This window comes from Hetaerina americana, unplaced genomic scaffold (genome assembly GCF_022747635.1).
Source record: "Hetaerina americana unplaced genomic scaffold, ioHetAmer1.1.p SCAF_8, whole genome shotgun sequence".
Taxonomy (NCBI): Eukaryota; Metazoa; Arthropoda; class Insecta; order Odonata; family Calopterygidae; genus Hetaerina; species Hetaerina americana.
This window is the reverse complement of record NW_027287427.1, coordinates 39,623,302-39,649,787: the sequence shown is the minus strand read 5'-3', so window position 1 is coordinate 39,649,787 and position 26,486 is coordinate 39,623,302. Positions and strand designations below refer to the sequence as shown.

General features: G+C 39.1%; 1 protein-coding gene across 1 annotated transcript in view; it reads right to left on the bottom strand.

Annotated features, from left to right (window-relative positions):
* LOC139697860 (uncharacterized) overlaps positions 1–26,486 on the bottom strand; it is a 531,364-nt gene that overhangs the window by 27,175 nt on the left and 477,703 nt on the right. The window contains exons 6-8 of the mRNA XM_071596719.1: positions 23,863–24,202; positions 20,188–20,517; positions 105–492 (exon numbers count right to left, since the gene is read on the bottom strand). Of these exons, the coding sequence (XP_071452820.1) occupies positions 105–492; positions 20,188–20,517; positions 23,863–24,154 (1,010 nt within the window). The 5' untranslated portion in view covers positions 24,155–24,202. The remainder of the gene's footprint in view (positions 1–104; positions 493–20,187; positions 20,518–23,862; positions 24,203–26,486) is intronic.

Genomic DNA, 26,486 nt, shown 5'->3' with positions numbered 1-26,486 from the left:
CTCTCTAGTAGGCCCTGTGGTTACTCCTTGTGAGACCCAAAGTAAACATTTAATGACTTTTGACGACGCCGGAAGTGATCCAGGGGTCGAAGATCTCTACCAACCTCTGCAGCTGCCTCTCAGTGACTCTTTCCGTCTCCCCCGGAGCTCTCGGACGTCGCCTCTTCCGCTTGCTTGGTCTCAGGGCCGCTGGGAACACGTGGCGCTCGATCTGAAAGCGGGGGTCTGGGAGCCAGCAGGGGGGCGCGGGTGGAGGAAGTCGGATGAGGCGGGAGGTGAGGCGGGGGTGCCTGGGGAGGACCCGGGTGGCCACTAGCTGCCGCAGCGCCCCCACCTCCAGCCCCGAGTCGAACACGAGGACGGCGTGGAGGACGGACCGGTGCCACGTGGGCCCGAGCCAGCGGGCATCGTTGCCCCGGACCGGCTCCGGACGATCCCCCGCCCACGCCCGAGATCCACCGCTGCCGCTCTCGGACGACCCACTACCTCCTCCTGTCGGATCGGAAGAGAAGAAAGGAAGAAAAGAAGCGGGATTACCGAAACATTTCATAAGTAGTGGGCAAGAGTGTTGAAAACAAGACACAAATAAGATAGTATTGGGGTACACTTAGTTATTTCGTGTATCCAATTTTTTCCATCAGCCTCGAACAAGTACGCAGAAAATGTCCGGAAATAAGGAATACCAGTGAATCCAACTATAACTGCAGCCAACAGGGTGTACGTTAACTGAACGACAATGGACGAGCTCAACTTATTCTAAATGCACAAGACACGGTTCACTCGATGAATTATTTTTTATTTTGCGGTGCGATTAGTTTCCAACTTAAAGGAAATTTAAAAAAAACCAATACGATTATTGCTACGAATAAATAGCGTAATAATGTATATTACGAATCATACAATACTATTGAAATAGGTAAATTTATACCGCACATTACGTGAATGCATTAAATACCCTAAACTATTCACACCAATTACATAAAAGCCCCCGATTCAAATAAATAGTGAAATTTAATAGCAACTATACAATAGTGCAACTATACAATTGCAATCCATTTATACCGAGAGTCGGACCGAGGAGGTTAGCACCGTTGGGAACGCAGTTTTGCGCTCATCCGACTGCTCTGGGTTCGAATCCTTGAGGATAGAATCTGCGATGTAATATGATCCGTGTCATAAAAGGTTTACTTTACCCATGAGAACGAATATTAACAGAATTAGAACATGTGGAACAGTTTATTTTCACAATAGTCTCTCTAACTCTCATGCAACGCGTTTAATTCAAGATTACACATTTCCCCCAACTCCCAATCGTCGCCTTCCCTTATTTTTCTCATAAAGAAGAAAAATCGATTAAAAACTGGATAATTGTACTAAAGGTGAATGTGGTGATACATGCATATTCAACAGAAGTCCATAACAATGGATAAGTTGCACTTTTTCAATGGATAAAGTCTATGGGAGGGGGTAGTGCAGATAAATATTTCGAAGTCAGAACTACTAAAATCAAAGGATGCAATAACTCTTATTTCCAGGATTGAAGAGTTTTAGGAAAACCTAAAAATTTCTGAATTTGTAGGAAATTTACTCGTCCTATTTATCAGGACTTTTTAGAATCACTGAGCACAAATAAATTGTTTAATGTCACACAAATACTGCGCTTTGTTCTTGTTACAGCATACACAGCGTTGTTTATTTTATTTCAGGACCAGTGCCTTCAAATATTATCATCAACACCAGTACAAGTGAGCTCTTAGTGATACATATAGGGAAGCAAATATGTTGATATAGATGGAAAGTTGTTTAACGCGTTACAGCTACAACATGGATAGCATTAGTTCGTACCTGTTTTTCTATTTAAGGCAAGCAATGAAATTGTACATCATATATAAAACAGGCAAGTTATCGAAGGGTCATGTTAAACCAATAAGTTGATATGCAAATAAGAAGTTGACAATTAGGTAGCTTCAGCAAAACATAATTTTAACGAGGAGAGGAAACTAAAACACGACACATTAAGGCTAACAAAAAATGCATGAACAATATTTGACATCCGAACATTCATAATTGTCGCAGTGACGGGAGCGCAAAGCGTGCGACATTCAAACTTTACACAATCTATAAGAACGAACAAAAATACCACAGTTTGTAGTAAAGAAAAAATAATTCATAACTCAGCGTAGACATGCTATGAATGACCTGTTGGTCAACGCATACGTTTCAAACACAGATAAAATTTCTTTCGGCACTCCATGTAAACATGTCTAACGGTAAGTGGTGTGCCATTTTCTTCTAAACTAGGGAGTGCTCTCGGTGTGAAAAACGAGAATGAGTGAACTTCCGTAATAAAGCGTATTCTAAAGCTCACGATTATTCATTGATTCTCTGGACTAACGTGAACATAAATCTAACGATGGCACTCGATAAATATCTGCTACCTCATGCCGAGCGGTGTGTACCACCTCCTTTTAGACTGATCTTGGCATACATATTTTCAGAACGGAAATATACACTTTCAGAAATAAAAAAGAACGCACACCCAGCACGTCTACAATGAACACTAACTTTTCACCCCTCTGTTTGACGAATGGGAAAATTATTACTCGGGATCACAAGGTGCGACGACGGATTGTTAGAAAACATCACGTAACTACATACTGCGGGCGTGGGTAAAATATCGAGCGAGTTCGCAAATGTAGCTACCCCTGTTCCATGTGACGTGAATTTGTGAAGAAACGAGGATTCCCTTCACACCCCAACGGAGACGAAAGCTGCGAGGAGCATTCAAGTCGAGCGGGTGCGAGTCCCTGAGTAATACCCAGCCACCACCGCTTACTGGGAGTCGTTAGCGACGTCGAGGCGTTAATGAGAGAGACCCTCAGCCCATATTTCGGAGATGCTTCGCCTTCTGAAAGCAAAGAGAGGTGTTGAACGGGTTTTCAGAAAACTTCCTCCGGATGTCGTGTGATCCATCAGTCCATAGCAACCATCGTACGTCCTTTCATCCGTCGTCAATCTCGAGAATCCTGTACGACGCAACACGCTTGACATCCCTAGCACAATAGATTGCCTAAATAGACAGGGGGAGAGCAGACAAATCTGCATGCATCTACTATGCATTGCTAGAGCTCTCCTCCCTCCCTTTCCCTCTTCCGAAACGGAATGGACGCACGGGAGAATGTTAGAGGGCATAAAAATGAGAGAACATCGTAAATGAATTCTGAGGTGAGTGCACAAGGTTTATGGATAGTGATTCCGCACGTTGACACGGCAAGACCAGCGGAGAGGGGAATTCGATGACGGAGGGGCTGGCTGATGGGACTTGTAGCTGTGATCCCCTTAACGCAATGCTCTGACACGGGATTCCACTCTCGCTAAGCCACTTCCAGTTCAGGTTCGTTTTAAAAGGAAGTCCCTCACAAGGAAAAATTGACAGCCTTTCGCAAAGAAACATATATCGTCATTGCACATTCAAAATTCTTTCCTGAACGGTTTAAGGACGAATTCCGTTTAAAGTACAACTATCATTAAATATCACGTGGTGGAATATACGTATGCAATGAAAAAAATTAAATTTATTTGTGATAAGATAATTTATTGCGTATTTTATGAGGTGAACATCTTACGCCAACACCCAAAGTAATTGTGAATGACGCAAGGATTAAACAACTGCATTCCTTATTATTTTATGCATGGTACTATCAGAAAAAATCCTCTCTTAAAGAAAAAAATTAAGTTTTTTTCATCTTCCTAAAAAGTAAGACATTCACCCGTGCTCATTAAATATATCGCTCGTAAAAGAACACTATGCAAAACTCTTCTTATTAAACAATACGACACGACAATAGGTTTCATAGAAATTCGGAAAAATTCTTAAATTTTGAATGGAAAATTATTAAAATGACTTAAAAAACCAAAACCAAAATAAGAATTCAATATTATTAAATATTGATATAATATTTCTTGAAAGATTTCTCTTGCCTCTCCCAACAAAATCCAACCCAACATCCTATGCAGTAGGATGTTGGATTGTGTTTTGTTTGGAGAGACAAGAGAATTATTTGGTAGTTTCTGTCCAACAAAAATCTACCTAAACCGGTAGATTACCTATGATAATAATAATTCCTTGAAAAATGTGGTATTTATAGAAATGTGAAATAGCTGTGAATGTTCTAAACTGCTGAAATATTTTTCTATGATAACTCAAAATGTTAGAGTTTCTTTGGTCCATGACAATTTCACTAGTGAAAAATGTACATTTTTCTTATGCAAGGTGTTATTAATGTTACAAAATGAACATTATAAATCTAAGAGCTTTTCTGTCAGAAGTCCGACGGCACAAGCATAAAGTTCCTTTGAAGAATCAGCTACAGAGGAATGGAACGTTATAAATAGAAGAGTCATTTGAAAAAGATTAATAATAATATAATCCCAGTCAAGACGAATGATTTTTGCCATTTAAACTTTCTGCATTTGAAAGGAGAAAACTAGTTCCGATTAGGAAAAGCACCGGCTCAGGAGTAACCGATTCACTCCTGAGGTTAATCGTAGAGAAGTTAGTGAAAACTACTCCAACATGCACCAGGTTGCGTCGGATAACAGCACCACCGTACCTGCAGCCCCTACCCTTACTTTGAGGGCGATACCTAGGGTAAGACGTCAGCGTACATGAATGGAGGGAACCATTATATTAGGTAGCTCCAATGTCCGGTGAATAATGTTTCCGCTGCGTCGCAGAGTCCAACGGGAGGGAGATGTTGAATTCTTATCGTTGTGTATACCAGGTGGCGGGGTTACCAGACGGCACAGGCGGTAAGAGCAGCCGACAGTAATTCGGGATCCTCCAAGCTATGCATCGTAGCTCATGTCGGGACAAACGATGCCTCAAGACGTGGATCTGAAGAGTGCTCCTTTAAGAAGATGCACTAAGTGGTGAAATGGGCAGAGTTGGAGTTGATGGTCCTAATAAATTTAACGATCTGTGTATCGTACTGCGTACTGGACGCGGAGGGCTCGTTTGGAACAGAATTTAGTGTTTGAATCAAAGATAGTTGGAATTTTGCCGGAAAATTGGAGCAGACTTCGTTGATCTGACGCATGTCCTCTACTCTTGTTGGGTATCCCTAAATTGTTCTGGGGTCCATTATACTGCCATGGCGTGGCAGTTGGTTGCTAGTAGGATACAGAAACAAGTTTCGAGAGTTTAGCATTGATGTTAGGTTAGAGAGTAGGCAAAATTATGGGAAATTCCATGTAAATTTTCGAAATTACAATGTTAAACCATTCACTTCTGCCACTTCGTGGCAAGTGGATGCTATCATTTTGGATTTTCAAAAGGCATTTGATAAGATTCCCCAAGGTAAAATAATTCATAAATTGAAGTACGTATGTATAAACAATAGCGCAATAAATTGGGTTGAAGACTTTATGTCAAAGTGGGAACAAAGGGTAGTCCTTGATGGCGCTAATTCCAACAGCAAACGAGTGTCTACGAGTGTACCTCAGGGCAGTGTAATCGGGCCGTTGCTTTTCTTGATTTTTGTTAACGATTTAAACCGCGAAGTGAAAAGTAAGATTAAGATGTGCTTGGATGACACGGCGATTTATCGGGAGATATCTGGGGATGATGATCGTTTAATACTATAATTTATGGTTTCCAGCGAAACTTTATGGAATCGATTCATATTGGAAATGAAAAAATAGTAACAATGTGATTCCACTAAAACTGGAGTTCTTTTACGTGGAATCACTGAAGTTACTATTTTTTCATTTCTAGTTTAATACTAGTAGAGGATCTAGATTGCATTTATAAATGGCGTACAAATTGGGGATTGTCATTAAACCATGACAAACGCTCGGTGGTGAATTTCATTTGAAGATCAATATTTCCAAATTAGCTAGAGTTGACCTAGAAGTAGTTGATACGGTAAAATACCTAGGCCTCTCTGTACTAATGACTTGATTCGGGACACCCACATACGTAAAATCTGCGGTCAAGCAAATAAAACATTGGGATTAATAAGACGCATTGGCTATAAAGTCAAATAATATTGTTATCATGCTCTTTTGAGGCCTTTTTCAGAATATACACGTAGTGTATGGGAACCGGATGAAAAATAACTCAATCGGGAAATTGAGATGATTCAACAAAGTGCAGCCCAGATCGTTGAAAACTATTGCGATAAAACGAAAAGCGACAAAGAAATGCTTTTGGAGTTGAGTTAGGAACCATTAGAAGATAAGACAATTCAATGCAATTCACTTGCCACCTTCAAAGTCCAGAGTCTAGGGAATAATTAGTTTTACTCAAATACCTGCACTTTCACCAATCTCGTGCGTTTTTTGGCTAATTGCTTCCAGCATGATCTCATTGGACTACTATTTACAGTGTTGCTAGCTCTGCTTTGTTTTTTCAAGCTTCTCCTTCCATCTCTCGTCTCTCTCTGATGGGGGACGCCTCCGCTGCCTGAGGGACGGAGGCCATGAGTTGCATGCCCGTGTGATAGTGGACTTTCCCCTTCTTATTTTTCAGTTCTGTATGACATCTTTTTTTTGTTGGCGGCCAGTCGTACAAATGGTTTTGGTTCATTTTTATTCCTCTTTTTCTCATAACAAGTAACCCTTGTTTTGAATTGGTCTTCCTCCGGCATGTTTTCGCGTTGTTTGATAATTTTTAACGAATATTTTTCTCTTTTCCCTTCCGCTCCCATATTCTTCCTTATCACTCACCCTTCCCACCTAGCGCTTGCACCCCCTGCCTCACACCTTTTTGGTGAATCGCGAAGAATTTATTATGATGCTGAAAAATAGTCAAAATACAAAAATTGCACGCGCGGATTTAAAAACAATTATACTAATGTCTACTAGAATAATATGTATCTTGAATTAAAAAAAATTAAGACTTCGGAGAATATTTGTTTTACGCAAGTCGTTTGATTTCTTATTTCGAACACATTAGTTTGCCTTATCATGACATATTCTTTGATAATATGAAAACTCCTAAGCGTTGCGATTTAAGTTGATCAGTCGGATTTTTGGTAACGTATGTTTACATTCAAGAAATATTGTGCAACTTTCGTGCAAGATTTGCATTAAATCCATTAAAAAGAGTTGACCTAATACTTCGTGGAGGAGTTTTGTCTTTCAGGCGACAGGAATTCGTCAAAATATGATAAACTTACGTTAAAAAGCTGGAGTTTTGTTTTGATAGACGGAGGATGAGCTCACCCCCAACTAAACATCGATGCGTGTAAGATTCATGCTCTGATTACAGGGGAATCTGTTAACTTCCCTGTTCCATTTGCCCGAATTTCCCGAATTTCTCATACTCAGATATCCCACCATTTGGTTTGACATGGGGTTGTAGAAAGACTCCGAATTTGATCCCGGGATCCTCCGATCAGAAGCAGGGCGCTCAACTATCTCCGGTGCCAAGTCTTTTATTATAATTTTGACCCATTTATGCCCCATTTATTTCCTACTCCTGAAACCCTACCTACAAGGTACCCCACAGCCATCTGCAGAGTAAGAGGCGAAGATGATTCAGCATCTAACATAAAATGTCAAAACTGTACCTTTTCTTCATTGTTAAATACAATAAATAGGTGAAATTATTCAAACACTGTAGAATGATAACTGCAAGTACTCATCTACCTGTAGTTATCATTCAGCTACGCCACGGTATCTGAGTGTGAAATACTACTTTGCATATACGAGCTGCTAGTAATAAGGAAAATCAACTCAGGTCAGAGGAAATAATGGCAGCATATTGGCTTATTAGAATGAAAAATGGAAAATACTTATTTTCCAGCGTGGTTGCTTACAGTTATTATGATCCCTTATTTATCGTTGGAAAAATAATAGCCTCTTTAATCTGTCAATTCTACAATTAGTCTCTCTAAATCTCACTATCAAGCAGTAACACGATTGGACTAATAATATATTTTAAACATTAACTTTGGCTAAAACTCCAGCGAAATCTCATTTCTCCCACGTGTTTTACATAAAAATGAACGCTTCAGACCATAACAATTCTTTTCATCGGAAGCGATCAAGATCATAGAAATTATTTGTGCACGTTTTTTCCCAATCAAATCACATTTATACTTTAGTCTTTCAGGCTTCACTGTATGGAATTGTTTGATGCCCATATTAAAAATGTAACTTTCCACAACTTCATTTTAAGATACAACGCATTTCACCGACTGTACTTTAACTTAATGATAGCACAAGTCGATGAAACGCGTTGTACTTTAAAATAAAGTCTGTGGAAAATTACAAACTCATTTAGTATGGAAGTAATATTTATGCCTAATATTTACTTGGCCCTTCGCCAGTTGTTTCTATTGTTCTTTCTTTGAATTCCAAGAAACTCCGGGAGATGCCACGGCAATAACTTTGACCAGAGTCATCCGTTGAACGTTCATTTCAATACAACTATTTTAGAGTGTAAAAAGCATTACCCTTGACCGGGATTCGAACCCGAATCCATCAATGACCAGCCGAGTGCTTTAGCCAGTTAAAAACTAACGATAAGTCCTCTTGCACTTCGAAATTTTAAATTTTAACTTAAAATTTAATTGTAAATGAAATTAATTTGGAAAGAGTGATATATTTTCCTATCAATTATTATTAGTGGAAAGAAGCTAAGCTTACACTACACCTAAGCACGACTGATTCACACTAACATATCTCTTGTTAGGGAACGCTAGATGGGTTAAGTAAGTAGTTGGGTGAAAAAGAAAGATAATTTGACCGAGCCAGTGTTTTATCAAAGAAAAGATCAGCACAAGGGAGCCTTGTACCGGCACTTAAAATAATATGTAAAACTTAATTTAGGCAAATGTTAATCATGGAGAACAATCATGAAAAAATATGTCATCGCAGCTACATTATTTTTTTAAATCATGACAAAAATGAAGAAACATGGTCTAATAAATCGAATTTGTGTTACTTTTGGGATAATTTAATATGAAAAGCAAACACAAGCTTGTAGTTCCAAAGTTTTTATGCATGGACTTTAAAGCAGACGAATATTTTTACTAAAGTGGAAGGATTGTCACTTTTTCAGTTTATCCCGAAAGAATACAATCTGCAACAGATGCATATTGTAAGGTCAGATGAATCAGGGCATGAATGTAAGCACAACGAAACTGAAATAATACTAGCACTCACTGAAACAATAGGAACAAAGAGATGTACAGTCACTCACAGAATAAGCTGGCGTTCCATTTTCATACTTTTGGTTTTCTTTGTTCTACATTCGAGGAACGAGGGGCGAGAGAGAGAGAGCAAAAAAAACCTCAAAGATGCGGATTTTGCAATAAAAACTTTTGAATCGGCCTAAAGAAAATGGGGTCACTCATTTACCAGTTCGTCTGAGGATTAGAGTCCGGCTCCCTCCGATACATCGCCTGCGCCCCTGACAAATCGAAACAAATCGATATTTTTATTTCGCGGCGACGTCCCGCCTTCACCCACTCTCCCGCATCCTCCCCCTTCCTGCGTTGTGGCCTCCACGCCCTATCTCCCGGTTCCAAATCTCTGTTACGACCGTAATGGTCGACCCAAATGCCACTCATTTCTGAAAGTTCGATTCGGCCTCAGCTCACGCGAGGGTTCCCAAGAGGAAGTACGTAATCTCGCCGAGGAATGGAAAACAATGCGCGACTGACACGTATATCAGTTTCCCCGCAACCTCTTAGCTCCCTCCGAGGTCAGATTTCTTTCTCGGCGCGAAAAAAAACCGAGCCAATCGAAAAGGTAATGTTTGCCTCGCATTGTATCAAAAGTGATTCTAAGGAAGTTAATGTGCCCAAAATAACATTTAGAGTTCAAAAAACAAATTTTAAAGTCAAGACATTTCCGGTAAAAGCCACCCCAGATCAATTTAGGCTTTTGAAAAAAAAGTGGTGCATGGATTGGGAATTCCTGGTCCGCTCAGTAGCAGAGTTGTATTTTCAGTAACATGATTGTTTAAAATAGAATTATACTAACCATGGTATCGGACATTGGTTTACAGATGTACTATCACTTTGGACTGTTTCATTATGTCCATAGAAGTGAATTGCAATTATTTCAATTGGCTCTAAAGTCTTAATTCGCCGAGTGCAAATTTCGTTCATGTGACTCTTATATTAAACTTATTATACACCAAGCATGGAGTTATCGAGGTATGTGCCCATTTTTAATTTTTTACATAAGCATGTAGTTTTTTGAGGCGGTGGTTGGTTATTACGTTCGTCATCAATGCAGTATTCCACCATGACAGTTTTTATTTTTTTAACCAAGATTAGGCGTTCTACAAAAAAAACATAATAGCGATGGAATTTCAACATGATTAAAAAGGCATGAAGTAATAAAGGCGAATAATTAACTGCCAAAATTCAAATTTACTATCATGCTATAAATGTTTATATAGACGAGCAGAAGAATAAATACATCCATTGATGCGACATTGATTTATCGTCAATCATTCATCGGAAATAAATGTTCATCTATGATAATTGCCTGTACTATGAGCATGAACCTAAAAGTAATATTGAGCCTGACAATATGTGATACACTTTAATTATTGGCAAAAGTTTTCATTCGTTCATGGAAACCTCACATAAGTTGAATAGAATGTTTTTATTTACACTTGCAGGAAGGAGAACTTTTCTTTTTTCGGGAATTGCCGGTCAATGGAGATCTAGATTTAGGGATGCAATTAAACTGAAAAAACTTAAGGAAAAATGAGAGAAAAATATTATAAACTCGGCAAAAATAATTTCTCCTGCTACGTGTGTTACTCATTGCGTATAAATTGGATCGTAAGACAAATGTCCTTCCTAGGGGCAACTCTTTCCTGAAAAAAACCTTGATAATATCTTTGCGAGCCAATTACGACACATTAGCATTTTGATAGAAGCGTCAGGATAAGATAAAAAAGGTTTTATGGCGATATCGCTGTGCCTTTTATTTCCACCTAAGGCCATTTCAAACTCCCGGGGAGAAAAAACTGGAGGGAGATCAGGGTGGAATCGTTTCCGAGGGTCGACCCGCCTGCTATTTGGCAATTTTGTTCAACGTTGCGCCCACCACATTCCCATTGTTTCACGTCCTCAAGGGTCTTCTACAGGCAAACTCCTTCCCTATCTGCCCCATCCCCAACGCTTGTCTCTGGGAATTTTTTTTAAAATGCTCGCTCACGATTGTCAACGGGCAGTCATCCATCAGATACATCTTGGGGTTTAATATGTCCTTGGGCACCATGAGGCGTTTGTTTATTTGGTGCTTGCTGTATGGTGTCCACATTTAGCCATTGATTAATTGGCAAAATGATTAATGGAGAAAGTTGTCCTTGATCACGTCCATACTTCATTTTTTTGGCACGAAATTGCAAGTGTTTGAAGCCTTTTGGATAATAGAGGTTTAGTTTACAGCCATTGGTAGTTGCAGAGAAGCAATTGTAGCAATATTTCCAATTACTTTTATGCTTATTTGAGGACATTATTTTTAAATTCCCGAGGCCTTTCAAACTCCGGTCGTCTTCATAGAGAAGATATACTTCCCACATAGATTGGTAAGGTGGAGGACAATCATCTGGGAGTCGGAGATGAAGGGCTAGAAACGGAGCGATACATGTAATTTTCAACCATGGGGTCTATTTTCAACCGAAAGCCGTACACCTACATAACTTTATCTAAAGTATGGCATATTGAGTAAGCCACATTTTATTAAGTTATAACTAGATCTGGAATCATAGGGAATATAGTTCTACCCAACTGAATGAAATGTATTTATCTTTTGCCGGTAGTTGAATGAAAATCTGCGAATGATGAATCGTACAAACTAACAAGTTTTCTCATTATTTTCCTAGCTAGTTATAGAAATATTTAAGTTTGGAAATAGTATTAAATTTTAAAATAAAAGTTAAGACTGTGAATGTAAAATATTTACGATCATTGAAGAGGAATCATTTTCAGAGATCATTTTCATTTGGACTTTATAAAGTCAATCGGAATGTAATGGCCTGGGAAAGGTCATCTGAAACAAAATGTATTCATTACATTTCTTGTAACTGTGTTGACTTTTAATGCACAGTTGACCGTGCATGGTTAACTTTTGTGGCACAACAAGAGTTTAAAATAGTTGAAATAACTAGCTATTTTGTATCACTAGCTATTTTGTATAATTAGCTATTTTGTTTTTATTTCGACAGATCTGGTGGTATTGAGGATGGCCAATTGGCGCAATGTTTTTACAGCTCTTTATAAGGAGTTTGGCATAGAAATTATGAGAGCGACAATGGGATAACTTTCCCCTTTTTTGTTTCTCTTGTTTGCTCTCCTAACGATAACCCCAGACCTCAGTCACGACTTTCGCAGTGAGAAGCGTAATGGTCAGATTGTGATAATGATCAGCAAACGTCCGTGTGCGCGCACCTGACCAGGTGGTGCGGATTGCAACGCATCCTTCGGAATACATGCCGCCCGATGAAATTGGCACCCATCGCTCAGGCAACTGATGCGGTCGGTAATTGCGACCCCTTCCGTTCACCCTTAATTTTATTCGGACGCATTATCATCCAAGCAGCAAGCAATTCCGCCCCGAGATTGCGTTCCACCGAGCAGGTGCCGAGAATTTAATCAACCGGCCTCATCCCGGGTGATCAGACCGTTTAGGGCGGGAGAAAAGGCAATTAATCGCAGTTTCGGTGCTCGGCTGTCATTGGCGCGGTGAAATATATCTTTCCGCGCACCCGGAGAAATCCTACGGGAACAAATGGGGTTTCCTGTCCACTCGCCGACGGGTATCGCCTACGGGAGGCAGCGGGCCGATGGACAGAGGGGATATGAGGATCGGGGGAAGTGGGGGCAATGCAAAGGAGCGGTAGGGGGAAGTCACGAACGTGGGAATTCATGCGCCGCAAGAGAAGCCGTTTCATTTGTGGCTCGTGGAGAATTCTTGTCGAGAACATGGGAGTCAGATGCCGAGTTACCACTTTGGGGCCCGTAGGTACGAAATGCCACTCAAAATTTGGACGGAATCCGAGAAAGTGTGAATTGCACGCCCCCAAGTCACACTATGTCACCACGCTGTAACGATCTAAGGGGACGGGGAAGAATTACACGGGAAAACATGGGACTTAATATGGAAATTTCCAAAATTGGGTATGGCAAACACCCTGAATGCCGATAACATACGCTTAATTCCTATTGTTGCGTATTGCACGTGGAAGTGGCGCTCGTAGACCACCAATAGTCACAATAAACAACTTCCATTAAAATGGGATAATTTGGTAGGCTTCAAGTATTTGACAATCATGAGCACCATATTTGGACAAGGACAAAGAGAAAAGTGAAGTGGAAAAGTAATTGATTACCGAAAATAATGGAATCGAAGTATTTATATCACTCCCTCTCTAAATGCTGTAATCAATTGTACATAAAATTAACTTTTCATAGAAATTATTACGTTCAATAATTCGATTGTCGTTTGATATAAAATATGAAACTGCTCTTCAAATCATTAAATGAAGGTAAATATTATTGTACGTAACATAAGATAATTATCCAAAGTAGTCGATAGGTTTGCTAATGGGTGCATCCTATATTGAGAATATGTTTTTATTCGAAGGTTTAATTCTTTATAATGATGTTATTCTTTGGAATTAGGCACCTTCTAAAACATGAGTACATGCATGAAAGATACTCATAACTTCACCTCATGCTAAAAAAAAATCATTTCAGTTCACTACTAATGCTTGACGGGTTCCTAAAATTTCACATACAAATTAACATTTTTTGCATCAGCTGAAATCGGTTCAGAGCATATTCTATAAAATACCAATCTAGTTTTTTTGGGTAAAATATCCTTTTCTTCAGTTTATCTCTACAGTATCTTAGCAAGTTCAAGTAAATCAACAATATATCGATTGAAGTCAATTATTATATTTGGAAAAACGAAAATAAATATAATTTCCTGAAACCTAATCATTATAATCTATTGGTTCATCTGTATTCGATTATCCCCTTTTACAAACTTGATCGTATAGAATAAATGCCGCCCAATAACGTAACGTTAATAGTCATGAGAGCGGCTAGATTATTTAAATTTGAGTTAATCGCGACAAAAATGTTTTAGAATGTTTGAAAAAGCTGATTCAAACGGCACTGCAAAGTTCAAATTCAAGTATCCGCACAACTAAAGGAAGTGGAACGCGGTACGTGGACAAAATAAGTTTCGTTGGCTTCTTTTCAAAAGATTTAACCTCTGGAAATTGCATTTTCATACTCACCTTGCAAGAAAAAGTGAGATGACTTTCTGGCATCCAACGCTTTTCCATTAGGGAGTATTTATTTGAGAGTGATGTAAATGTATTTTATTTTCGCAAGCACTTGCCTTGGGAAGGGTGATACATAATCCGTGCATGCCAAATGAAACAGGTGGGCTTAGTGTGTCGAACGAGAGAGATAGAGAGAGAGAGGATAATACTGTGCTCAATCATTAAAATTAATGAGGGTGTATTCTGCACACGAAATTTACATCAGTTGGGTGACTTCAGTCAGGGGGTAAAATTTTAGATGACAGACGAGAAGACAACACGTAAAAGGGAAGTGGGAAGAAAAAGATGAAACTCTGTGAATAAGAAGAGATGGAGTTGGTGTGCTGAGAATACAAAAACGCAGAAAAAAATTAATTCTTAAGAATCAAAATTGCTCGAGAGCTGGGAATGTTTGTACATCGGCGTCTTCCCTCCCCGTTATTTCCAACCAAAACCTTTACACAGATTAACATTTAACCACGTCTCCCCAGTGAATATCATAATATGCTCTACAATATTTTAAACGATCTCATTTAAGTCAGTAAGTAAATTTATGACTTATATGTATACTCAAACGGCCGAGGGATCAATAGGCATCGCAACTTATGTAACAATTACTTATTCCCTCTTTAAAAAAATTTCATGCTCGAAGAGACATTTGCTCCTTGCTATGTCAAATTTAATCAATCTGTACTTTCATTCCTGAAGTAATAGTCTTCATCGCCAATACTATACAATATATGGAGCACATAGATGAAATGGGTTGTGGAATCCAAAATTTTGCGGAAGGGTATCCCGAGCAGATAAGTCTTTCGACAACAAAATGTTTCTTAAATTTATATAGCCAAACGCATTCTGTCTGGGTCACAAAATTAAAATTACTGCCTACGACATTATTTCAGAATAAAAATGAAAACAAAGCCCTGTAATTTAAAACTTAAAAAGATTAATATAATAAATAGTTGTTAAGGCTATTAATTTAGCAATAATTAACGGCAAAATTCAACTAATTGACTTCAGAAGCGGTATTATGTTTGATCATGCTGAATGCACCGTTGACACTGAAAATGACAGTTTAAAGATTTGAAAGCAAGAGTTCAAAAAAGAAAACGTGAAGGCAATTGATAATATTACTAGGATTATACCAATAAAGGTTTTGGATAAAAATAGAGCCTACAACGGTACAGCAATATCTGCCTCTGCTAACAAACCACAATCCAACATACCACTCTACAACACAGTCCCTCTTAATCCCGTATACTTCCTTCTTCCCTTCATTCCGTCCAACATTTCTATCCTATTCCTGCCCCTTTCTGTTTTTCCTAACATTCTCCCCTCTATCAAAGTTTTCAATATCCCACTGCCACTAACATGCTCTACATTCATTTTTCCTGTCTCTTTATTATTTGTTCCATCAAACCCTTCTCCTCCCCCACCATACCTAGCATTTCCTCATTTCTTTTCCTTTCTGTTCACTTCTCCTTCTCCATCCTTCTTCACACCCACATTTGAAAAGCCTCCAATCTACGTCTATTATCCTGCTTCAAAGACCATGTTTCCGCGCCGTACATAACTACGCTCCATACCATAGTTTTTACAAGATTTCTCTTAATATCCGTACTCATCGTCCTTGTCATCAATTCCCCCCTCCTTGTGAAAGCTTCTTTGCCTATCGACATTTTTCTCCGTATAATCCTCTCCTATTGATTCGAACATTTTGGTCCAAAACACTTCCGAGGTAAATATACTATCCTGCCTGCTCTAGTTTATAATCTATTATTTTGATATTTAACTTAGCTTTCCTCTTTCTCGGCAATCGCATAACCGTTGTTTTATTTACATTTATTCTCATATCATGCCTAATTCACTGAATTTCGGATGCGCCAAGGAATACTTGAAACCCATTGGCTGATTAGCGTACTAAAGCTTGATCATCCGCAAGCCTAACTGCATTTATGAATCGTTCGTAGACTTTTATTCCTATCTCAGATTCTTCCCACGCCTATTTTTCCTCCAGACATAAGTTGAAAAGCAAGGGTGGCAATAGACTGGTGTGAAAACTTCTTTGCTCCCCTCCTCCTAACACTGCTCATTTCGACTCTCCATCCACCACTCGCAATAATTGTAAAACATAATAAATTACGTAAATATGATCCCGTGTAAAAACTTATGAAAACTTTTGACGATCATAATTTGTGCTAAATTTTAATTTTCATGCAATTGTTTACATTTAACTTGGATTTTTTTTGTGGTAACTTAAAAAATATTATCCATTCAACTTTTTTCTGTTTTTCTCGATTAATATTCAAAAAAATAAATATAATATTTGAGGTAAATGCAGTGCTGTCAAATTTTCTTTTTGTTAAATTCTTTAAATAAGTCGAACCGGGAAAAAACTAACACTAATACCAAATAAAATAATCAATAATGCCACCTAAAAATGTAAGACATTTCAACTATCGGAATTTTAATGTTATCTCCATCCGACTATGAGGAGAAATGTATATGTAGGAATGTAAGAGATGAGTTCATACCTTTTTGTATCATAGTTATTATATACTATATAAAAATGCATGAAATTTTGCCATGCAAGCAAAACAATACCTTGAGCTAAATTTAAATCTAATAAATACCGGTCGAGTATGCTGGAAATAACAATATCCAGCCGCCTATCATCTTTTGAAGCATTTTTCAGACAATATGAAAGACAAAATTCAAGGTGCCACTTACTGTCTACATGGGTTTAAAAACATTTTGTTAAGACTAGCAACAGTCGTAATAGCCGAGGAGATGTTATCGTTTCTTGGCCTACTACAGGAATTTCCATTTAAAATTAGCAATGATATTATGGGGAATACCACGACAGCACGTGCCCAGAGATTCACAATAATGTTAATCAACCAATCAGCGGAATTATTAATGAAATTCCGAAAGGGGAATCAGGTGAAATTGATCAAAATATTTCTTTCATGTCAAGAAATCACTAGTTGGAGTAACCCATGCGCGTGGCTTGCAAGCGGCATACATGTATATACTGTACCATACACATAAACTAAGAGAGTATTGTCTCAAATTAAACTCAATTTCATCAACCAAGCGCAAATGACTATAATTGTGAAACGTAGTCAACCCGGTAAGGGTGTTTTAATAGGCCCCTGAAAAATAAGACGTTGCCATCATCTCCAAAGAGCTTCAGGAAAGCATGAAAACATTTTATCTGACACAACTTAGTTCTAACCTTTGGTCCTTATACTTTCCAATTCAACTTCATGCAGTCTCAAAAGCCTCTTCTTATCTTCTCATCTCCTAACTTATCTAACTTCTCCACTCATTTTGTCTCTCTCTTCATATCCCCACCTCTCAATAGCTCTTCCATCCACTTCTCTCTCTCTTCCACTAAATTTCTCCCGCTAACTTTATCTCGTTCCCAGTCCATTCAAGAACTTCTTCGTTTTTTTTCTTCTCTATCAAGCTCACGTATGACACCCTTTTCAATACCTTCACAAACTCTTAAGCCTCCAATAGATCCTCTTCTCATACGTATTACTATACTACAATCCTAAGTTTCTCAGTGATATTTTGAACTCAAAGTTACGTTGATTTTCAAATTAAAAACGGAAAACATCATATTGACTGAAAACCAGTTCCACTAAGGGGGACCCATTTCTAGTTTCCTGTGTGGGATTACGCCACTCAGATGTTGGTAATGGGAGCCTGAAAGAGTATATAAAATTATTGAAAGACAAAATAAACTACTAATTTTAATGGGTGTCACAATCAAAGCTCCATGCAGAGATTTCGCAACGCCGGTGGCGAACGTTAGGGGGCCGCCACCCCCTAACAGATTGGTTAGCACAAAGCCACGAGGAGGAGAGGGGAGGCTGAAGGGAGAGGCTTATGAGTGGAAAGGGGAAAGGGTGAAACGGCGGTGGGAGTCTCCGACCCAATTCCTCCCTTCTTTCCCGCATCCCATTTCACTCACCTACTTCTCCCGAGAGCTGAACACGGGAGTTGGATACGGAAGAAGCGGAGAGTGTTACCGGGAGGGATCGGGACGGGAAGGGGAGAAACGTGAGAGTTTGTGTATGGGGAGGAAGGGTGTGTGCAGTGGTGCTGGGATGTCGGTGGGGCGGGTGAGACGCGGTGGAGGAAGAGGTGGAGGAAGCGTGGGAGAGTAAGGGATACCAGCTTGTGGGAGACTTGACACGGTACTCTGGGGGTGGGGAATGGGAAGGGAAAGGGGGTTGGGGTTGGAGAGTTCGAAGGAGCATCCAAAGTTCCTCCTGGGTGTAATGAGACTATTCACCCTCGGATGAGTCTAGCGCTCCCCCGAGGTCGCTCCTGGAAGTTGGACTAACCGCGACTATTACACTGGGATAGGCGCAATTTGACGCGAGACTTGCGAATTCAATCCATCGGCGACGATGCCGGCAGAGTTTGAGTGCTCTTTTCCGTTTCATTCTACTCGTGTGGAGATCTCTCCCACCCTTTAAGTGCAGCCAAGATGGTTCCCAGCGGGCTTCAACAACTATTCGGCAATAATGTTTTAGCACGAGCAAGAGAAAACTCCCGTAATTCAAGACGGAACCTGCGGTACCGCTATTTGGGACGAAAACACGCGGATGGAAAATCGCAACGAAACGGGGTGAATGGGAATAGAAATAGTCTTGATATATGAGCGGAAAAATTATGTTCAGAGAAGGAAACACTATCTTACCTTTGGAAAATTTCCACCATTTCAGCAAAAAGCACAAAAACCGAAATATGTAAGTTTTTTTTTTACCGTGTAACCCTAATAATGGTAACAAGGTGACTGGATCACTTCCAGTGTGACTCAAGACCGATACCACTGGTTCCAAATCAAGGGAAAATTACGGCAAAAAGTTCGCGATATTTCTCGCGAAAGGGTTAGAGGGGTTTCCTCAGAAAGCATCGCAATACCCGCGGCAGGGCAAACCTCTGTAGGTCTCCATGAATGATATTAAACGGGCGAGGGGAAAAAGAGGAGGGAAAGAGCCGGGTTGGTTTCGACAACGGTTGTTACTTTTCCGAATGCAACAATTTACCTCACTTCTCCCAGCATTATATGTCAAAGTAACATTATTTTCGAGTTGAAAATTTAAGCGAAGGAAAGTAACAAGGGTGGGATTTTAGCACTTCAAAGCTCTATAAAGGGGAGATATAACTCCATGCAAATTTACTGTAAACTGACATTGATTAAGTGGCAGCATGCATTGCCTAATAATGCTAATTTTTAAAATTTAATAATTAAAGGAACAATCGAGAAAGTAATTATATAATATAAAATATAGTCAAACACTTGATCAATAAGAATTTCCTCCAACATATTATGCCTAAAGAATGTGATATTTCTCAAATAAATTGATTTAATAAATAATGTTAAACAGAAGCATATTATATACGATCTTAAATTTATATGAATATCAAATATGCAAACAATTTTAATAAACTATTTCAGAATTAGTTGGAAAAATACATTTTCTAAGGCAAATTTTCAAATTTGGGATATATTAATCATACCTACAGGTATTATAATTGAACATTAGAATTCATTGCGATAATAAAACAATTCATGAGAATTCACTCTCAAAATATCAAAAATTCAAGGAGGTTCTGTGAATTAAATATTTTCCGAACATTACAGGCCTAATATTTTACTTAGCATGCATTACCAGAGCTTCTCTAAGTCGCCTAATGTAGTATAAGCTCCAACATCGCAAACCTCCCGCTTCAAACCGAAATACACGGTGGTCAGAGTTGACTACATTTTTACGTTAAACCATGACAGTCTCCGAGGACTTGCGGTTGAGTAAGCTTGCTTGAATACCGACCGGGACGGAGGTAAATGAAAGGCTTACCCTGGTTTCCCCCGGCAGCTGCCGCACGTCTCCCCCAGACGGCGGCCAGGAAAGCCATCGAGCGAGCGAGCAGACAGACGGGCAGGAAGAGGAAGAGTAGTAGGAGGGTCGGGAGGGCCACCGCCAGGGACAGGGCCCCAGAGAGGGCCCCTCCAGCCGCTCCCCACAACGGGCTTTCCTCCAGAGGATGCCGCAACCTCCGGATGGGCGCGCTTCGGAGGTGCGGCGGGACGCTCGAGGCGGTGCCCGGCGTTCCCCCACAGTGAATGGCGGAGGGCGTGGGCGGCGGAGCTGGCGAGGGCTTGAACAACCGCTCCTTGGCCGCGAACGCTGCGAAATCAAGCGAAGTCAGCATAATTACTCCCGTCATAAGTGTTGGGAAATATGGCAGAGTATATCTATTTGCATTTATCTAATATATAGTACATGTATTCCCAATAAGGTCATACCGAGTATTCCGTCCACCTTTCCTCATTCTACATCGGCTCGACTAATGAATTCTCTTCTAACAGCTAATGGTCACTGATATTCATCTTTCATGCCCACTATTATTTCGTTTTATTGGGTGGAAAGTTCACATCACCCTGACTATGAAACTTCCCTCATCCCATTGCTCTTTCGTCCAAGTTTTCTTTTCATCATTGGAAAATAACTTAACTGGAAAGATTGAACTGGAGATGATTAGTCCCACTGATGAATTCTTTATAAGGTATCTAATTAAGAATTCTATGTTTCTCTCTAATTCACATTTCCTAACTGTTCCTCACTTCTCCTGCGACATGTAAAAATCTAATTGCCTTAAACGCAGTTATTCATTGTTTTTTTGAAGATTTCTTCTGTACCAAAGGACGTTAATTTTCTCATAAATAAACCTACTCCCTAAAACCTTAAGGCTATTCTTGCAAACTTTATCCAACTTCATTAGATTCGACATCAGCTTTTTTTTTAGAAAGGCAGCTCTACAAAAATTCGAGTTCCAAATTGAGGAAAAAAGTTGGGCTTTCCTCGCCTTGATTTTCCATTCAACCTTTAAATCCCGTCTAATAGCTTTGGAAACCACAGGGAACAAATGAAATCACGTAAGATTTGACCTTGTGTCTTAATGCGGCGAGTAAAATTTTCGATTTCTGCAAATTTCACTGCTTCTGGAACTTAATTAATCACTCAAAATAGAATATAGTTAATTTATCCAGCTTAGAATTCACAACGGAAATTCCATTGTATATTGTTGCCTTGATACACTATAGAAGACAAAAAAATATACAAAATGGAATACCAGAATGATTTGTCATTATTATTGGTATTCTACCAGCTAGGGTAAGTTTTAGATGGTCACAGTCTAAACATATGTAAAAAAATAGATTTACTTGCTTCTCATAACAAAAAACTCAACTTGAAATGGGACACTACACTACTCTTCCTTTTCGCATCCTTCTTTCCTCCCATCATTCCACCCAGTTGGCCTATCCAATTCCTAATAAATCAAAAGAGAGATGGTACTTTTTTCCACACTTTATTTTACAAGTCGACCGGTTTCGTCGCATAGGCGACATCATCACCTGATGATGTCGCCTATGCGACGAAACCGGTTGACTTGTAAAATAAAGTGTGGAAAAAAGTACCATCTCTCTTTTGATTTATTAGAATGGATTTCCACAAAGTGAAGCCTGAAACCATCGAGTTTATATCCAATTCCTACCCCTCCCTCGTTTGCCCAACGTTCTCCCCTCTATCACAATCTTCAACATTCCACCATCCAATAAAAACGCTATGAATTCACCTTTCCCGCCTCCTTTTTATTTTCCCCCAAAATTATCTCTCCGTCATCACCATATCTAGCCTTTCCTCGTTTGTTTTCCTTCCTGTACACTACACCTTTTTCATTCTTCTCCACACCGACATTTCAAAAGCTTCCAATCTATGCCTATAAATCCTGCGTCTATGCTCATGTTTCCGAGCCGTGAAAAACCACGTTTTATATCAAGTTTTGACGAGCCTTTTCTAAATATTCTTACTCAATGTCCCTGTCATCAATTCTCTCCTTTTGAAAGCTCTTTGTCTAATCCAATTCTTCTTCTTATATCCCTACTACGTTCTCCAATGCAATCAGCAGAGTTTGCAACCCCTTCGTTGAATGAAAAACTAAACGTTGGTCATCCGCAAATCTAATTACGGGATTCCCCAACGATTTTCAATCCTTTTTCTAGTTTTTCACAAGCATCTTTAATCATTTCCTCCACATATACTTTAAACCACACACGTGATTATGGAAACCCCTCTGTAACTCCCCTTTCCAACAACATCCAACCGACCTCTCCAAACCCCACTCGCACCGATGCAGTCAGTGACATGAAAAGGTTGCGGATTAGTCTCTTATCCCGCCAGTCGACTTTTTTTCTACAATATAATCATTAACTCCAACATATTCACTCTATCAAACTCTTTTAAGAAATCTACGAAAAAGACTAATATGAACAGTCTGACTGTTTTCTGTGCCCCTCTGTATTAGTGACCTCATTACTGCAATGGAGTCACGCGTACCTCTTCCCTTCCAGAACCAAAACTGATCATCCCCTAATTAATCATTTACCCTTCCCTAATTAATCATTTACCCTGCTCTAATTTCTTTTGTTTGTGATCCCGAGAACCATTTTAGCTCCATTTAAAATTAAGCTTATTGTTCTGTATTCCTCGCTTATTGCTAAAATTACCTTAGTCTTCTGGCCAAATCCCTCCCTCATCATGCGCGCACTTAACCGACGGTCTGAATTCAGCACTTCATGCACATGCCGTCGGTTCTTGACGCCGACGGCAGTCAAGAGCGGGACTCGTCCTCCAAACTCTCTTCGCTGTCTTTGAAGAGGTTGTGCCACTTTAAAACTGCAGTTTGTGACACAATTTCATATTTAAACAGTTGGCGAATCATACCCAACGTCTCCGCACCCAATTTCCTCCGTAGACACAAAATTTAATGGCGTACTGCTATTCAATCGTTCGCTGCTTTTTACGCTAGCACCGAGTCACACGGCAGGGGTTAACCAAAAACATGATCTAACCTGAACAAACGCTAGCAGGCGTTTGGCACGCGTTAAGGGCAGACCCCCGTACCATCGAGCCTGCGCGGTGCGACATACCATCACACCAGGAAAAAAATATTCCCGATACCTTTCATGAAAATCTTGTACGTAATACCATTTTCACCCTTCCTCTGAAAACTTTCCACAACCTCGCACTGCGACGTTTATCAGTACAGCCACGCGATCCTTTTTGAGTCGAAATAGCTGTTTTAGTAATTTTTTGAGCTTATGAAATTACTGTGAACATTAGAAACCCATGTAGCACGAAAAATAAGAGCACGGTCATTATTTTGAGTTGATCTTAGTTCGACTTCTAAAAAGGAAAGGATAAAACTATAAGGTCTTATATTTCATGGGCTTATAATGATAACGTAATTTTCATTTTCATACAGTATTATCATGGTCTAACATGGAATAAATGATTTAGACAGTGAGAAAAATTCTTTACAATTTTAAGCGAATTTAGATATTTTAGCAGCAGGCTATAGTTGATAATATATCAATGAAATGAAGATTATAAGCAAATGCAATATAAATCATCTTATATGATTTTCAGAAAATTATTGTTTCAGAAAACTGACATGAAGGAGTGACTTACTTTTGATGACTAAATTCCTATTCTCGGAATTCAAGCTTATTTTCGCATATCCTTCGGCTTGAGGCACTTCGGGATTTGGTTCTGTGATTTCCGATGAAATGCCGTCGACCAGCAACGGCTTTGGTCTCGTGTCGACACGTAAGGGGGATGAGCCGGGTTTCCGGCCAGCAGCTGAGGATTTTCTCTTGGCGTGAATGGAATTGGTCATCGGCGGCGACATGTCCAGTGCCACGTGACGCCGATATCCGGGAGAGCGGGTGTAAAGCAGCGTTGCTTCCGTAGCGGCGGCCATGTTGCTTTCCTGACTTCTGGAAGCTTCGATCACTCAGATGAACGAACACTGAAAAGAGAATTCACGGCCAGGTAAATATCATGCATATAGTATGCAACATCTTCATGCAATTTCCAATTGAGTTAGGAAATTTACCCAACAATATACATTTTGAAGACATTTCAGGAAACGTGCTCCTTTTCTCTATATCCTTCCACACTAATCTATTCTTTATTTTACCATGTCCCTATATTCTTTGAAAGATGTAATAAAATTCCTCAGAAAAATACGAATATTACCCATGTTAATCATCTTGAGAGTATTTTCAACCACGTTCACACATGATTTCCTCGTAGTAGATGCCCCAAAATATTTTAATCCTCAAATAAAACATACGCCTACTACAGAAATGAATGCAATATAGATGAAAAATGTACACATGAAGAAATATTTTTTAAATTATCCTTAAATAATATTATATACGTTCAGTACCATAATTGCCGAGCGGGTTGAAAAATAAATGAGATAGATATATAATGAGAACAAATTTAAGTGGACAAACTAAAGTGGATGTAAAATGTATCTAACTTGAGAGTTGCTTGAATCAGAATAGTCAAATTAATACGGATATAGGAAAAATAATTGCTTTAATCAAAGAAGCTTTCACAAGAAGGAGGGAATTTATGGCAGATATATTGAGTTAAGCTGACAAGAAAAGATTAGCGTAAAATTTGATATGAAGTATGGTTTTGAACGGCTCGGAACCTTGGCTTTTGATACGTGCGTTTTCAGAAGAATGGAAAATAAAATATACAGAAAGGAAAACAAGCCAATTTGTAATGGACATGGTGGAGGTGGAGAAATGGTTGGAGGAAGAAATTTAAAGGAAGCAGGAAATATGGATGCGTATCATTATGAAAGAGGATGAATTGTTGAATGCTGAGATGAGGAGAGGAGCTTCGGCAAGTGAAGTATGGGGAGGAAAAGGCGCCCGAAGGCCCGGGTTCGAATCCCAGTGGTGGCCAGATTTTTCAGCGGTATCCCGATTCTTAATTGGAGTGCAATACGGAGAGCACTTCAAGTGGTCGGGACGTTAAATTGTGGACCCTTTGCCGCCTTTCGTTAAGAATAGGCTAATGCTGACGCCGGGTTTCTCTCCACCCTTCCTCGAGTCCCTGAATATCCCATCGATACTGAATTACCAACCTATCCCTTCTGGCGCAAACGACCTCCGCTGTCGGTCACCTCCCCTAATTATTATTGCTACTACTCAACGTAATGATGGAAGGTGAAAAGAATGTGGCATTGACTTTATTTTAGTGTATTGTGTCAGGTTTTGTAAAATTATGGGAGGCTTAGAAATCTATTTTTCTTCAATCTATGTTCATCAAAAATCTACCGTATATGGTAGACAGACTAATAATATAAATACTATCTATGCATATAATGTTCAAATCATACATTAGATATTGGCGTGGCAAGGGACCACCACGTCCTGTTAATCCTGGATGATTCCTCGGAGTCTGTAAATACAAACTGCCTGTAAATATAAGCAGTGAGACCTCAGAGAAAATCCTTACTTTCCGAATTCCGAAAGCGTGATTTTCCCAAATTGTTACCATATTAAGAAACCCCCCTAATGTTACGAAGAGTTATCAAGTCTACAACTTCTTAAATTCGGGTTTAAGATGCTCTGGAAAGGTTATTTTATATTTCATATGAAGAATCAACACAATAATACGATTCAATATTTTGCCAGAAATTCAAACCTTATTCCGGAGGACGAAAGTTCTTATTTCTTGAAAAACTTCAGGAGATATTTGACGCCGTGTAAGCCTTCACAATTATAACGGTTGAAGATAAATTCGTAAACAAGACGTCAGTGGCTTGAAAAATCCGATTACAAATTTAAAAATGTAAATTTAGTTTCTTTAAATTCTCTTCTTTAGAATATGTTTTGTTTCTCCAGAGTAATAATTGTAAATATAAATCTCTAAATTACACTGCTATTATAAATGATTCCCAGACACATTTAATCTACATTGTTTATTGATTCCCATGGACAGTGGAAATAGAATCCAAAAATGCCATTATTAACATTTTGAAAACGGATCAAATACTTGCCATATGTATAAATTTTAATATCGCGCAAATAATAAATAAAACAAATTATGAGGATTGCATTCATCTTTATAAACGTGAGATATCACACACGAGCTCGCCGTAGTATTTCCCAAACCCCTGAAACTACAACAAATTGTAAGAGAAGATTAGAATTACTAGATTCTAAACACTAATAAAGAAATCGTTATGAAATGCTCAATAATTAGGGTGAAAATTCAAACTTCAACTG